The sequence below is a fragment of the Coffea arabica genome, chromosome 2e (genome assembly GCF_036785885.1).
Source record: "Coffea arabica cultivar ET-39 chromosome 2e, Coffea Arabica ET-39 HiFi, whole genome shotgun sequence".
In the NCBI taxonomy this organism is placed as follows: Eukaryota; Viridiplantae; Streptophyta; class Magnoliopsida; order Gentianales; family Rubiaceae; genus Coffea; species Coffea arabica.
The window spans coordinates 19,262,787-19,274,910 of record NC_092313.1 but is presented as its reverse complement, the minus strand read 5'-3'; the positions used below and the strand labels follow the sequence as shown (position 1 = coordinate 19,274,910).

The 12,124-nt window shown below is 36.4% G+C and overlaps 2 protein-coding genes and 1 non-coding gene across 5 annotated transcripts; all 3 read left to right on the top strand.

The window, feature by feature from the left end:
• Positions 1 to 546: 546 nt before the first annotated feature.
• Positions 547 to 630, top strand: TRNAL-CAA (transfer RNA leucine (anticodon CAA)). Its single transcript has one exon. It is a non-coding gene; the product is annotated as a tRNA-Leu (tRNA).
• A 53-nt stretch (positions 631 to 683) lies between these two features.
• LOC113731641 (pentatricopeptide repeat-containing protein At5g09450, mitochondrial-like) lies at positions 684 to 4,103 on the top strand. Its single transcript, XM_027257013.2, has 3 exons — positions 684 to 842; positions 949 to 1,246; positions 2,589 to 4,103. Exons 1-3 carry the CDS (start codon positions 808 to 810, stop codon positions 3,483 to 3,485), a joined length of 1,230 nt encoding a protein of 409 aa, XP_027112814.1. The 5' UTR covers positions 684 to 807; the 3' UTR covers positions 3,486 to 4,103.
• A 953-nt stretch (positions 4,104 to 5,056) lies between these two features.
• LOC113731642 (serine/threonine-protein kinase PEPKR2) lies at positions 5,057 to 9,089 on the top strand. Of its 3 annotated transcripts, none has more exons than XM_027257015.2 (5): positions 5,057 to 5,162; positions 5,367 to 5,469; positions 5,563 to 6,564; positions 7,283 to 7,579; positions 8,247 to 9,089. In XM_027257015.2, exons 3-5 carry the CDS (start codon positions 5,745 to 5,747, stop codon positions 8,609 to 8,611), a joined length of 1,482 nt encoding a protein of 493 aa, XP_027112816.1. In that variant the 5' UTR covers positions 5,057 to 5,162; positions 5,367 to 5,469; positions 5,563 to 5,744; the 3' UTR covers positions 8,612 to 9,089. The 3 variants fall into 3 exon arrangements, with proteins under 3 accessions (XP_027112816.1, XP_071935712.1, XP_071935711.1); XM_072079611.1 differs by lacking the exon at positions 5,057 to 5,162 and adding an exon at positions 5,225 to 5,248; XM_072079610.1 differs by lacking the exon at positions 5,057 to 5,162 and adding an exon at positions 5,238 to 5,261.
• Positions 9,090 to 12,124: the final 3,035 nt, after the last annotated feature.

Genomic DNA, 12,124 nt, shown 5'->3' with positions numbered 1-12,124 from the left:
ACCCTGAATTTGAATTAAATAGTAAAATTGGTCTACGATAGAAGGAAAATCACTCCCCAAGAGGATATTGCAAAATCTAACTAACCAAAAATTAAAGGATAAAAAAATTAACTGGGATAGTCACATCTATGCAAATTCTCCAACAAGAATCTAATACTCTACATACTTCAGTATCTTTTTTTTTTTTCACGTTAAAGTCATTATGCCTATTTGCATATATCTAAATTACGAAGTTCTTGCTTCGAATCAGATCCAAATTGTAGTTTCATCTTTCTCGTTAAAGTACTTTTTAATGTTAATTTTTTTTAATTGGACTAATTTTATTATCAAAACCTTAACTTTAGGGGAAGTTTGTGTAATTTTACAAACTTCAGGAAAAGTTGGTGAAATTGTCAGGGAGGTATATGAAATTATCCCTAATAATTATGAGTACACAAAAGAAGTCACGGAGGAAATAGGGTCATTCCTTGAGATTGCGCATTAAATTTCAGGCTCTGAACGGTGTAATACGTCAATATTCTTTGTTCAAGCGAACTTCTCAAACAAGTCAGGATGGCCGAGTGGTCTAAGGCGCCAGACTCAAGTTCTGGTCCTCGTGAGAGGGCGTGGGTTCAAATCCCACTTCTGACAGACTGTTGTTTTGCTTCTTCTATTCTCTCAATTTTTCTATTCTATTATTTTAGTCCAACAAGGGCTCAACCCAACCAACAAAAATGATGATTTGATTTTTTTTTTTTTTTAATTAGAATTGTTTTCTGTTAAGTTCATTTCATGGGCAACTGTTAGCAAGCAGTGAAGCGAGCTGCCATGGCCGCCCGCTCCATCTTCCTCACTATGGCTCGGTAACAACTAACAATTTCCATCTCCATCTGTATTTCAGTTTCCTTTCATCCTTTTTCCATCCCTTTTGCTGAAAAAATTAGCCCATAAAAAATTTCTTGTCTGCAGTAAACTAAGGCGGAGGACGACTGCGATGCGATATTTCTCTACTCCTTCTCCTTCTACAAGCGAAGTTGAAGTTGTAGCATGTGATCAAGCAGATGAGGAGAAGGGTTCTGATTCTTATTCAGAAACTACGACGAATGATGATTTGAAGAGTAGAATAACGAGGCTTAGGCTCCCCAAAAGAAGCGCCACCAATGTCCTCCATAGATGGGTTAGTGAGGGCAACAGGATTACCATCTCCGACCTCCGTCAAATCTCCAAAGACCTTCGTAAATCTCAGCGCTATAAGCACGCCCTCGAGGCTCCATCCCCCCTTTTTCTTCTTCTTTTTTTAATAGCCTGCCTAAAGTTTCCCCTTTTCTTTTCTTTTCTTTTTTTTTTAAAAAAAAAAAAACTGCATTTTTTGTTTAGTCGTGTAAAGAGAGAAACTTTGGGTTTGATTTTCTATTTTCTTGGTTTGATTGATGTCCATTTGTTGAATGGGAAAAGGGTGGTTAGTAATTCTGGGGAATTTGATATGAATTTGAAGGCGGCGTTGGCATCATATAGGTAGAAACCAACTGGAGCACTTGAATTCCATCTGTAAAGTTGAAGCCATTGGCATTATATTCATTTAATAGATCGATCAATCGATGAACCAGATGTATAACCATTAGGGTGGGATTGAACGTAGAAGTTGAGATGTTTCTTAGGATTTATTTAACTGGATTGCTCGTGCCTTCTCTAGCTGGTCTCAATTCACTTTTACCTTTTACATTGAAGTTCAGAGCCAGTGAATAGTACAGAATGTTAAGCAGGTAGCTCAAGTTGGCAGGCATGCAGTATTGTAATGTCAAAGAGGTAATTTACCATTTAACCTATAAAAAATACAGGATAAGGACCTCATCAAGGCTTTTTTTCCCCCTGATATTGAAAAGCAACTTAAGGCCCTAAAGAAATCATTTATGACGGAATAATGTGCCATTCAGAAGTTCCACCTAATGGGTAATTTGCCTGACTTTTTTGTTCCTGGATGATCAATAGGAGATGACTGATTTTAGGGCAGTGGTTCATTATTATCACAAGGTCCTATTTTTGCCTTCTTGTTTAGCATATCTGCCTGATGTGTATTCTTCATTTTGAGAACTCTGAAAATAGGAAAGCTATACTGTTTTATCAGATCCATACATTAGACTGTTATTACATGTGAACTCGCGTATTAGGTCATATGATTTATACTACTCTGAGTAGTCGCTCTGTGGTTCTTGCTTTAAACTGACTGCAAGACCACACACAGGCTGAAGTTCATTAAAATATCGTTCTTCAAATCCTTTTACCCTTAAAGTAACCATAATTGCAAAAACATGTTATCTTAGTTGGTTGTAGCCTCAGTTGTTCATTTTGAATTGTGATTATTGAGGTATTAGGACTAAGATGATTTCATCTTCTTTGCACATTCTCTCACTCTTGGATGCTTTTCATGAATTATCTCTCGTAATATATATGTCTCTTGGCATCAGAGAAGGCTTTAGGTACATTGTTTGGCATCCAACCACATAGACATGGAGAAGAAAATTCTTAGCTCATCTTCATAGGCGTTGTCCATCATTCTTATTTTTTTCCTCTATGTAAATGCTCACGTGCATCTGAAAATAATGTTGCAGATATCTGAATGGATGGTTGCACATGACGAGTTTGAACTATCTGACTCTGACTATGCTGTCTGCATTGACTTGATGACCAAAGTCTTTGGCGTCGATGCTGCTGAGCGTTACTTTGAAGGTCTTCCTCCCTCTGCAAAAACTTGTGAGACATATACTGCTCTTCTTCACTCTTATGCCGCATCAAAACTCACAGAGAAGGCTGAGGACCTTTTTGACAGGATAAAGGAATCAAACCTTTCTCTGAGTGCACTCACTTACAATGAGTTGATGACACTATACATGTCAGTTGGGCAACTGGAGAAGATTCCCTTTATTGCAGAAGAAATGAAGCGACAGAAGGTTGCACCGGACCTATTTACTTATAATCTGTTAGTAAGTTCATCTGCTGCAGGCCTCAACATTGATGAGGCGAGACACATTCTTGATGAAATGAGGATTCAATCTGGTTTTAGTGAAAGTTGGTTGAGGTATGTGAACCTTGTAAAGGTTTACATTAGCTCAGGTCACCTTGTGAACTGTGATTTCAACTCTCTAGTCGAAAGCGAGAAGGGTATCACACAGAGAGAATGGATAACTTATGACTTCCTAATTATCCTGTATGGAGGCTTAGGAAACAAAGATAAACTTGATCAGATTTGGAAGTCTTTGATATTGACGAAGCAAAAAATGATTGGTCGAAACTATGCGTGCATAATTTCATCCTATTTGATTCTTGGGCACTTGAAAGAGGTGAGAGATATCATTGATCAGTGGAAGCAATCGACAACTACAGATTTTGATAGCACCATCTGCAACAGAATTCTTGGGGGTTTTGTGGAAGTTGGGTTGACTGAGAGAGCTGCTACTCTGCATATGCTTCTGACAGAAAAGGGGTGTGACAATTTGATGGAATTATAGTAGACTTCAGCGGCCTTCTACGTTTTTGTGTCATTTGGCAATTAGTTTAGGAGCTAGATGCGGTGCCAAGTAATAAATGTACACGCCGAATTTCTGGACGGATCTTTACCACTAATCTGACGTTTTTGTGCTATTTGACGTTTTTGTACTCTGCAAGTTCGAGGAGTGAGGCACTGGAAAAGCATTGACGCATCTGTCTGGGTTAAACCCATTGTCTGGCAAGTATTCTTCTACTTTTTGAAGCGAACAATTTGAACAACTGTTACCAACCTGCCACATGTAGCACTTATGTAATCACATCAATGAACGTGTACGTCACTCACTCGTTCATTCATCTTTACCGGCAAAGAGACGGCATAAAAGTGGACAACGGTCCTAGCTTTTCCAAAATAGACAAGGAAACTCACTACAAATACAGTTGTCGAAGGGGGATTAATCTGCATCAACTTGCATCAAGTACGAATCCTAGCAATCCTTATGGACAGTAATCATGTATTCAGGAACTATAGGTTACATTTTGTATTCAGTAATCATGTATTTAAAGTAATTTCTATCGTTTCGGGGAAAAAAAAATCATGTATTTAAAGTATACACAAAGATGTTATGTTCACTTTTGAATCGCGGGGAGCAGTACTTATCAATCAATTTTATATACACTACGTATATAAAATTTAAATTTATATTAGTTGTTATGTAATGAATGATGATAGTATACTGTCAGTGTATATAAAATTAATCCGTTACTTATTACTTTACGAAAATTAGTCCAAGATCTCAATTATCATTGATGAAACATCTTTAAATTACAATTTACAATATCATATTGAAAATAACGATTGCCACCCAATTTTATGATAAGAAACAATAAAAGGTTCGTTGAACTTGCTCAATCGGTCTCTTTCGAAAGGATTTCTCCAATGTGCATTCGTTGGATGCTTGTCAAAAAATCTAAATTACAATTAACTGTCCATGTAAATGAACTCTTTTCTAATCAAATGGCAAATGATTATAATCTGTGTTCCACATTTTAAAATACTTAAATTTGTGCAAGAATTTATCATTTATAACATCAAAATTATTGTTTGGATTGAGATTTCTCTCCAAAAATTTTTTATATTTTCTATAAACACATTTTTTATTTTATATGTATAAAATTATTACAGTACATTTTTCTATAAAAACTTCACAAGATAACAATCCAAACAAACTCATCAAATTTTGTTTTTATTCTTGATAACTTATTCTTGATTAAATTTCACGAGTAAATAATTTTTTTTTTTTAAAAAAAAAAAGGCAGCAGCCCAATCTGAGCATGGGGGGATCGGACCGGCCGAGTGACCAGTAGTAAGAAATGACTTTGTCAAGAAGGTAGTTGACCGAAATGACTAACAAACTGGATTGGACCCACGTAGTTGATCAAAGCCGTCAACCAGTGGTGGCATGGCAGAATCATGAGCCTCAAAATCAGCAGATTCCCGCGAATTATATAACGGCAATTGGCGGAAAAAATCGTCACGTGTGGCTGTCTCTCTCTGTATTTTGTACACGCAGCAACACAAGTATGCAGTACAGTTTACTGGGTCCTTCCTTTTTCCTCACCAAATAGCAGAGAGTGAAAGAGGAAAAAGGGGGCTCCTTTTTTTGATTACTCCTCACCAATATTTCTTCTCTATGAAGGTAAAACAGAGATCTACTTCTACGACTACACACTACAGCTATATATACTGGTGTTACAGTCATGATTGGATCATTCTTCAGTCATTGTATCCTACTTAAGTCTCTCCAGGCTCTACTCTATTGAGCTTGCTAATTTTCGTTCTTTTACTCTGAAATATCTGTGGATTAAACTTTCTGGGGCTTTTGTGGTTTTGTTTGTTGCAGATTTTTAGTGTGAAAAGAAGCAGCATATCCATGTCTGTGGTCCATGAATTATTTGGGCAGATGGTTAGGAAGAAAAAAGACAAACGGCTTATTACGTTTACTGGTTAGATTTTTTTTTTTTTGAATTTTGTTGTGGACTAATTTTCTTGGGGTTTGGATTGGGTTTTGATTGATACACTTTTGGTGAAAATTGCAGATTTTGATATAAAAATCTCGACTTTCAGTCTTGGGCTAATGTTCGATTGATAAAATATTTATCTGATTGCTGCCGGGATCCTGTCTATTATGGGGAGTAACGTTGCCTTTAGAGTAATTGACTTATTTCTTATTTAATTTTTGGGTTTTTACTAAGATTTTTGAGGTATTGTGGTGAAATGAATGGTTGTACAAGGGGTAGCTGTTTATGGTTCCAGGGAGCCTTGTAAGTTTGGCTTTTCTGGTTGCAACATGGAGTATTTGGGAAAGAAGAGAAAAGGGGCGGAGGTTTTAGTTGTTAGGAAAAAAGAACTGTCACTGACTTCGCTAGAGATATCTCTCTCTCATTTGTCATTGAAAGATTACTCAAGGAGGAAGAGGAAGTGCAAGGAATTTATAGAGAAAGGTGATGTTGGTGCCGGATTGAATGTAGTTCCTGGAGTGGTCACTGCTCCTCCTTGTGGTGGTAGTGCTTGTCTGGACCCTCCAGCTAGGGGACTCAAAAGGAAAATTGGGTGCATTGATTCGGCCACTCAGTTGGGGAGGAAGAAGAAGATTGATCAGGAATATGAATTAGGGAAAGTTATAGGACATGGGAAGTTTGGATATGTGATGATTTGTACGAGCAAAGTGAGTGGGGAGCAGTTTGCTTGCAAGACTTTGAAGAAGGGGGAGGAGACTGTGCATCGTGAGGTAGAAATTATGCAGCATCTTTCTGGGCATCCAGGTGTTGTGACGTTAAAGGCTGTTTACGAGGATGCTGAGTCATTTCATCTGGTTATGGAGCTTTGCTCAGGAGGAAGGTTGCTTGATCAGATGACCAATGAAGGGCGGTACTCTGAACAGCGAGCTGCTATTTTAATTAAGGAATTGATTCTGGTCATCAGATATTGCCATGAGATGGGTGTTGTTCACCGAGACATAAAGCCTGAGAACATCCTGCTTACAAGCTCTGGACAGATGAAGCTTGCAGATTTTGGATTGGCTGTGAGAATTGTGGATGGTGATTACAATTTCCTCATTTGCACTTATAGTTGCTTAAGTTGTTGTAGACATGGTTTTCCTCTTTATTTTTTGTTTGTGCTGTGATTTTTTGTGGACAAGTAGATTATAGTTGGTGCCTATTCTATATCATATGTTAGTCCTCATCTAGATTAATCGTGGAATGTTTACAGTATTTGCTCTTTCTTCTTCTAGTTCTACCACTTTCATATTAGGTTTGGGGATTATTAATAAAAAACACAGAATGTGGTACTTTAAATGGAAGAGTTCTGGATGGATAAACAACATGGATTTTCGTAACTTGGATCTGGAAAAGGCGGAAAAATAAGATTCCTGCAATGCTTAAATATTGTGGGGTGACAATTTAGCTAATCTATGTTGCAGATATCTATTTGCCAAAAGAGCACGTTTGACTTTGCTGTAGACTATACCTGCTTGAAGACATAATCTGGTCAATGCAATCCAGTTCTTAAACATGGGTAATTTTCTTCTAGTCTAGCTCTATTTAGAGCAGTAGACAGGTTCCTTATGACCTCCCAATAAGTGGTTTATTCAATCAGACTTTAAGTAGGCCATTTATATCATTTTTCCGTCCATCTATGTCTCTTCATATATGTTGATTTTTACTTTACATGAGAATTTGATTCACTGCAGTGCTAGTCTCTTGCATTCAACTTCTAAAATATTCTTGGTTTGATGAGGGCCCTTATTTGTAATAGGTCAGAGCTTGACTGGTGTAGTTGGAAGCCCTGCTTATGTTGCCCCAGAAATTCTGGTGGGTGACTACTCGGAAAAGGTAGATATTTGGAGTGCTGGCATCCTCCTTCATGCACTGTTGGTTGGTTTTTTGCCATTTCAAGGTGATTCATTGGAAAACGTTTTTGAGGCTATCAAGAAGGACAACCTTGACTTTATTGGTGGAGTCTGGGAATGTGTGTCTCCATCTGCTCGTGATCTCCTTAGCTGCATGTTGACAAGGGATGTTTCAAATAGATTTACTGCAGCAGAAGTACTGAGTGAGTAATATAAATGACCAAAAAAACCTTGAGATTTTATAATGAGACGAGCAAATCTGATATCTGGGGAAAAAGAGTGATAATGTAAACCTTTTGGAATACAGAAATAAGTCATTTGGTTTAAGAAGTTGTTTTCTATGCGTATGTCTAAGGGCATCTAGAATCATGTGAACATGGTAAAGAGTTACTTTTTGATGAAACTATCTTTATTGTTCCGAAATTTCTGGTTTTTGATTGATCAATTTACAACTCTGCTGCTTGCGGCCACATAGCCATAGTTAATACAGGGACATGTGGATTCATATAAGCATTGAAATGAATTAATCTTAATGAAACTTCCTTCTTGTCTTAGTGTATTATTGTCTAGCCTTTTTCTGAATTAATGTGAAATTTTCATGTAGGGAATTTGCAGTCTATCATACTATATCAAGTTTCTGGTAGTGTTTTTGTAACAGAAATACACAGAGAGCTTTCTAAACTCATGAACTTAATGTTCGCTACCTAAAATGCATTCTTGGACAAAGCATAAGAAATTAATGGTGCTGTAGCTGTTTAAATTTCTGATCTGTCTCCATGAAGTTTGTTTAACAAACAACTGTCTTGTTTCTCTTCAGATATTTGTTAACATGCGTTTTTTTTAATACATTTTTTAAAAAAATTTTTGAAGGTCATCCATGGATTTTGTTCTACACTGAATCCACAATGAAGACTCATAAGATCTTGCCAAGTAGGAAAAAACAGGTTAATATGACTTCAAGACAGTTGACTGCTAATACTGGAGTAGAGTCGGAGAGAAACAGATCAACAATTTTAAACTCACTCTATGATGACTCTAGACCTACTTTTTCCTCCTATACTTCAGAAAAGATGCTTGAAGGTGAAGATTCTGCTTTGGTTGATATTCTTGCTGTGGCAATCTCCCATGTAAGGATATCAGAGCCAAAGAGAAGCAGGCTTTGGAACCCTGTTAGGCCAATGCAGGCGGAATGTTCCTCTAACATGAAGGCTGGCAGCCTCTGTACTGCATTTTGATTGAATTGCTACCTGCTAATACCTCAGAAATCACTTCCAATGTAAATATGACTTGGATGGAAGACAAACATCAGGAACCGTACCAGACAGCAGTTTAACAAAGAGCGTGATGAGCTTGAGCATGTTGACTTTTTATACTTAGGGATGTCCTGATTGTTAAGCAAAGTTTTTGTTTCCCCTTTTCCGAGGAATTATAAGGCTATCCGGTGTGCCTTGTTCACTTTATTTCTAACTTGACCTAGTAAATCTTGCAAGCGGGTCTGTAGATATCATGTAAATACAGATTTGCTGCTTCTTGGTTGCTTGTTATGCTTGTCATGCAGATAATAGCTGTCTACTTGACATTATGCTGAAGTAGGAATCAAGAAGAACATTTATTGCTCAGCGTGAAAGTTGGAAGGGCTGTAACCATATAAGGATAACAATTTGTTGTTTTTGGCTGAAAGTGTCTTTGAATGTCGATGACTAGGGTTGATAACTGTTTGCTGCAGGTCTCATCCTGAAAGAAAGTTGTCATTCATTGTGACTGTAATTAAAATGAATGAATTGAGGCATGACGCTTTGGATGACAATGAATTGCCATCTTTACCATTACCAGCTCACCGCCTCAGGGTATGTTTTAAGGAGAAATCCCAGGGCATTCTGAATTATGCATGAGCCAGAATCTATCTGTGAAACAAATGAACCAAACTTCCAGTTTCCACTGAAACGAATCCCAGACCATGGTAATGGGGTTAATTTCATATAAATCATCTCCTACCGGAGGGTTTCATAACATTTGAATCTCGGGGGTTCCTTCAAAAAAAAAGAAAAAAAAAATCTCGGGGGTTGAATGGTGATCTTGGATAAGTTCTGCTGCAGATCCCATGCACAAGAAGTCAAAAAAAAAAAAAACCGCATGGTGAAGATAGGGAGGAGTACACCATTTGCCCTCATGTAGAAGAAGAGTAGAGTTCAAGTTCTGGGCATTGAATCTCCGTTAACTTCTTCTGCATACGATTATAAGACCTCCTCCTATTGCATTGCATGATATCAACGGTAAATACTACACCATCCATGATCCGTGTGTATGTATGTGCTTTGAAAGTTTTTTTAAGTTTAGCGTTGGGTGTTTTTGCATGTTTCCGTGTCAGCAGTAGCAATATAACATTCGTCGTTCGCGACCTACTTTGTAATCACACGGGATCCTCAGTGCCATAGAGGATCCCAACTGATCGGAAATTCAGGATTGATCACGAAATTAGCAATTGGGATCCTCTATATCACTATTCGGTGTCAAATCCAGTGCCAATTCACTTATCACGTGATGGTAAAAAAAATTTAAATAAATAGCACATGACAAATTAAATAAACAGAACACTTGGCATAAATATAGAAGTAGCATTGAATTGTCACTGGAAAAGTGGCAGTAAGGATCCCGTGTGGATAAGCAAGGCTTTAATCCTCCTCTACTACTACTATTTTGAATTTTTCATTTTATTCTAGTGCATAAGATAGGGATAATTTTAGAAGCCTCCCCTGAAAATTTTAACAATTACAATCACCTCCTCTGAGGTTTGAAAACTTACAAAATCCTTCTCTATAAATAGGGATGGCAACGGGGCGGGGTTGGGGTTGGGGACCCCTCCCCCATCCCTCGGCCCGCTGCCTACAAACTCCCCAAGCCCCCGCCCCATCCCCCGTCCCCCGCTCCCCCCGCCTCGTCCCCGTCCCGCCCCGCTTCCCTCGCGGGTGCTCTCGCGGGGCTAATAAAAATTTGTTATATAATTTTATTATGGTTAAATTTTAGCAAATAATCAAGTATTAAAATATCAACACATCATCAAATTATTATTTATTGTAATTTTACAATTGAAACTTATAAAAACAATCAAACAAAATTATTTGAATACAATCCAACATGATGAAATAAATATAACTAATGTAGTCAAGTTTTCACTCTTGGCACAAATACAATCATTAATTCATTATTGTGCTTGTGCTTTTTTTAAGAAAAAAATGTTATTGTATTAAGTGTAATTAGGGATTTAGTATAAATGTATTAGTAAATTTAGTATAACCAATTAATAATTTGTATTAGTACACATATATAATTATTAGTATAATTAATAATATCAATTATATTATATATACTAATAAATATCATATAATACATATAACTAATAATATCATTATCATAAGTTTGTAACTAATTAAATTATATATTATATATATAATTATATACATATATATATTTTATATATTTATTTTTTTAAAGCGGGTGGCGGGGCGGGGGATGGGACGGGGGTACACTCCCCCGCCCCCCGCCCCGTTTCAAAGCGGGGGGTAAAAAATTCCTCCCGCCCCAACCCCCTCCCCATTAGCCCCCCGCGGGGCGGGTGCCTGCGGTTACCCGCCCTCATTGCCATCCCTATCTATAAAACATGTATTGGTAACGATTGATGATATACGCAAAAAAAAAAAAAAAATCTAACGAATATTCAATATTACTCCTCTCTAATATGTAAAACAAATTAAATGCTAAAAAGTCAACTATAATCATTATCTGTTAGGTGAAAATTTCAAGTTAATTTTTTTGTAATAAATTTAAGCCATGTTTTGAAAGCATTCTTTTTTTATACTTTGGACATTTTTTTTTGGTTAAGTAATTTTTTGCAGATACTTATTTTAATAGATGCCTCTCTAATTAGTTGGTCGACTTTTTGTAAATTGATTAATAAGTTTAGTCAAAAAAATTAGGAATGAAGTATGGCGTCTTAGATCATATGACATTAGAGTTTTAGGATAAAGAAGTATATATCAAAAAAGAATTTCCTTTTTTCTTTTTTAAACTCATTTTCACTTAAATTTTGTAAAAGTTTATGAGGGTTATCATAGTTTTTCATAGCATCAAGGGAGGTAAGTATAATTTTTCAAACTTTAGAAGCGGTACCCACAATTATCCAAAACATCAAGGCCAGTTTATGAAATTATCCCACTAAAGACTTATTTGAGGTCAAGTAGTTTATTGCAAAATACTTTTCCAATAGAGTTTTTAATAAAAGTACTGTTAACTATTGAAGTGCTTTTCAATATATTATTTGGAGACATAGTTCAATAAATAATTATTGTATTAGATAATATGTAATTTGATTTTCAAAAGTGATTATCTCTTTATTTGGTTCATAATAAAGGATAAAAGGATTAAATTTAATATTTTATTTTTAAATCACAAAAGCTACTCTAAAAGCATCAAATTTGAACCTTTGCTAAAAGTGCTTTTAACACTAAGAGCTCTATTTCTAATTTTATGGGATAATGTTGATCAAACACTTTAGAAATACTTTTAGCATATAAAATTATTTTTTTTATCGAAGGCACCGTAACCCCAAATGGAGCTTAAGATATCTTTGACTGAAAAGTATAAACAAACTTCCTCGATTTGACAGCATATGCAGAAATATCTATATGCATTTGCACACGATCCCCTGCCCACTCTCGCTTTGTGCCAGTTTAAGCACCCTTTTTTCTTTC

Excerpts from the sequence above, each read along its gene's own strand:
- LOC113731642 (XM_027257015.2), top strand. The coding sequence starts at position 5,745 with ATGGTTGTACAAGGGGTAGCTGTTTATGGTTCCAGGGAGCCTTGTAAG. Across the intron at positions 6,565-7,282 it reads GGCTGTGAGAATTGTGGATG|GTCAGAGCTTGACTGGTGTA; the intron begins GTGATTACAATT and ends TATTTGTAATAG. Across the intron at positions 7,580-8,246 it reads TACTGCAGCAGAAGTACTGA|GTCATCCATGGATTTTGTTC; the intron begins GTGAGTAATATA and ends AAATTTTTGAAG.
- LOC113731641 (XM_027257013.2), top strand. The coding sequence starts at position 808 with ATGGCCGCCCGCTCCATCTTCCTCACTATGGCTCG. Across the intron at positions 843-948 it reads ATCTTCCTCACTATGGCTCG|TAAACTAAGGCGGAGGACGA; the intron begins GTAACAACTAAC and ends TCTTGTCTGCAG. Across the intron at positions 1,247-2,588 it reads GCTATAAGCACGCCCTCGAG|ATATCTGAATGGATGGTTGC; the intron begins GCTCCATCCCCC and ends ATAATGTTGCAG.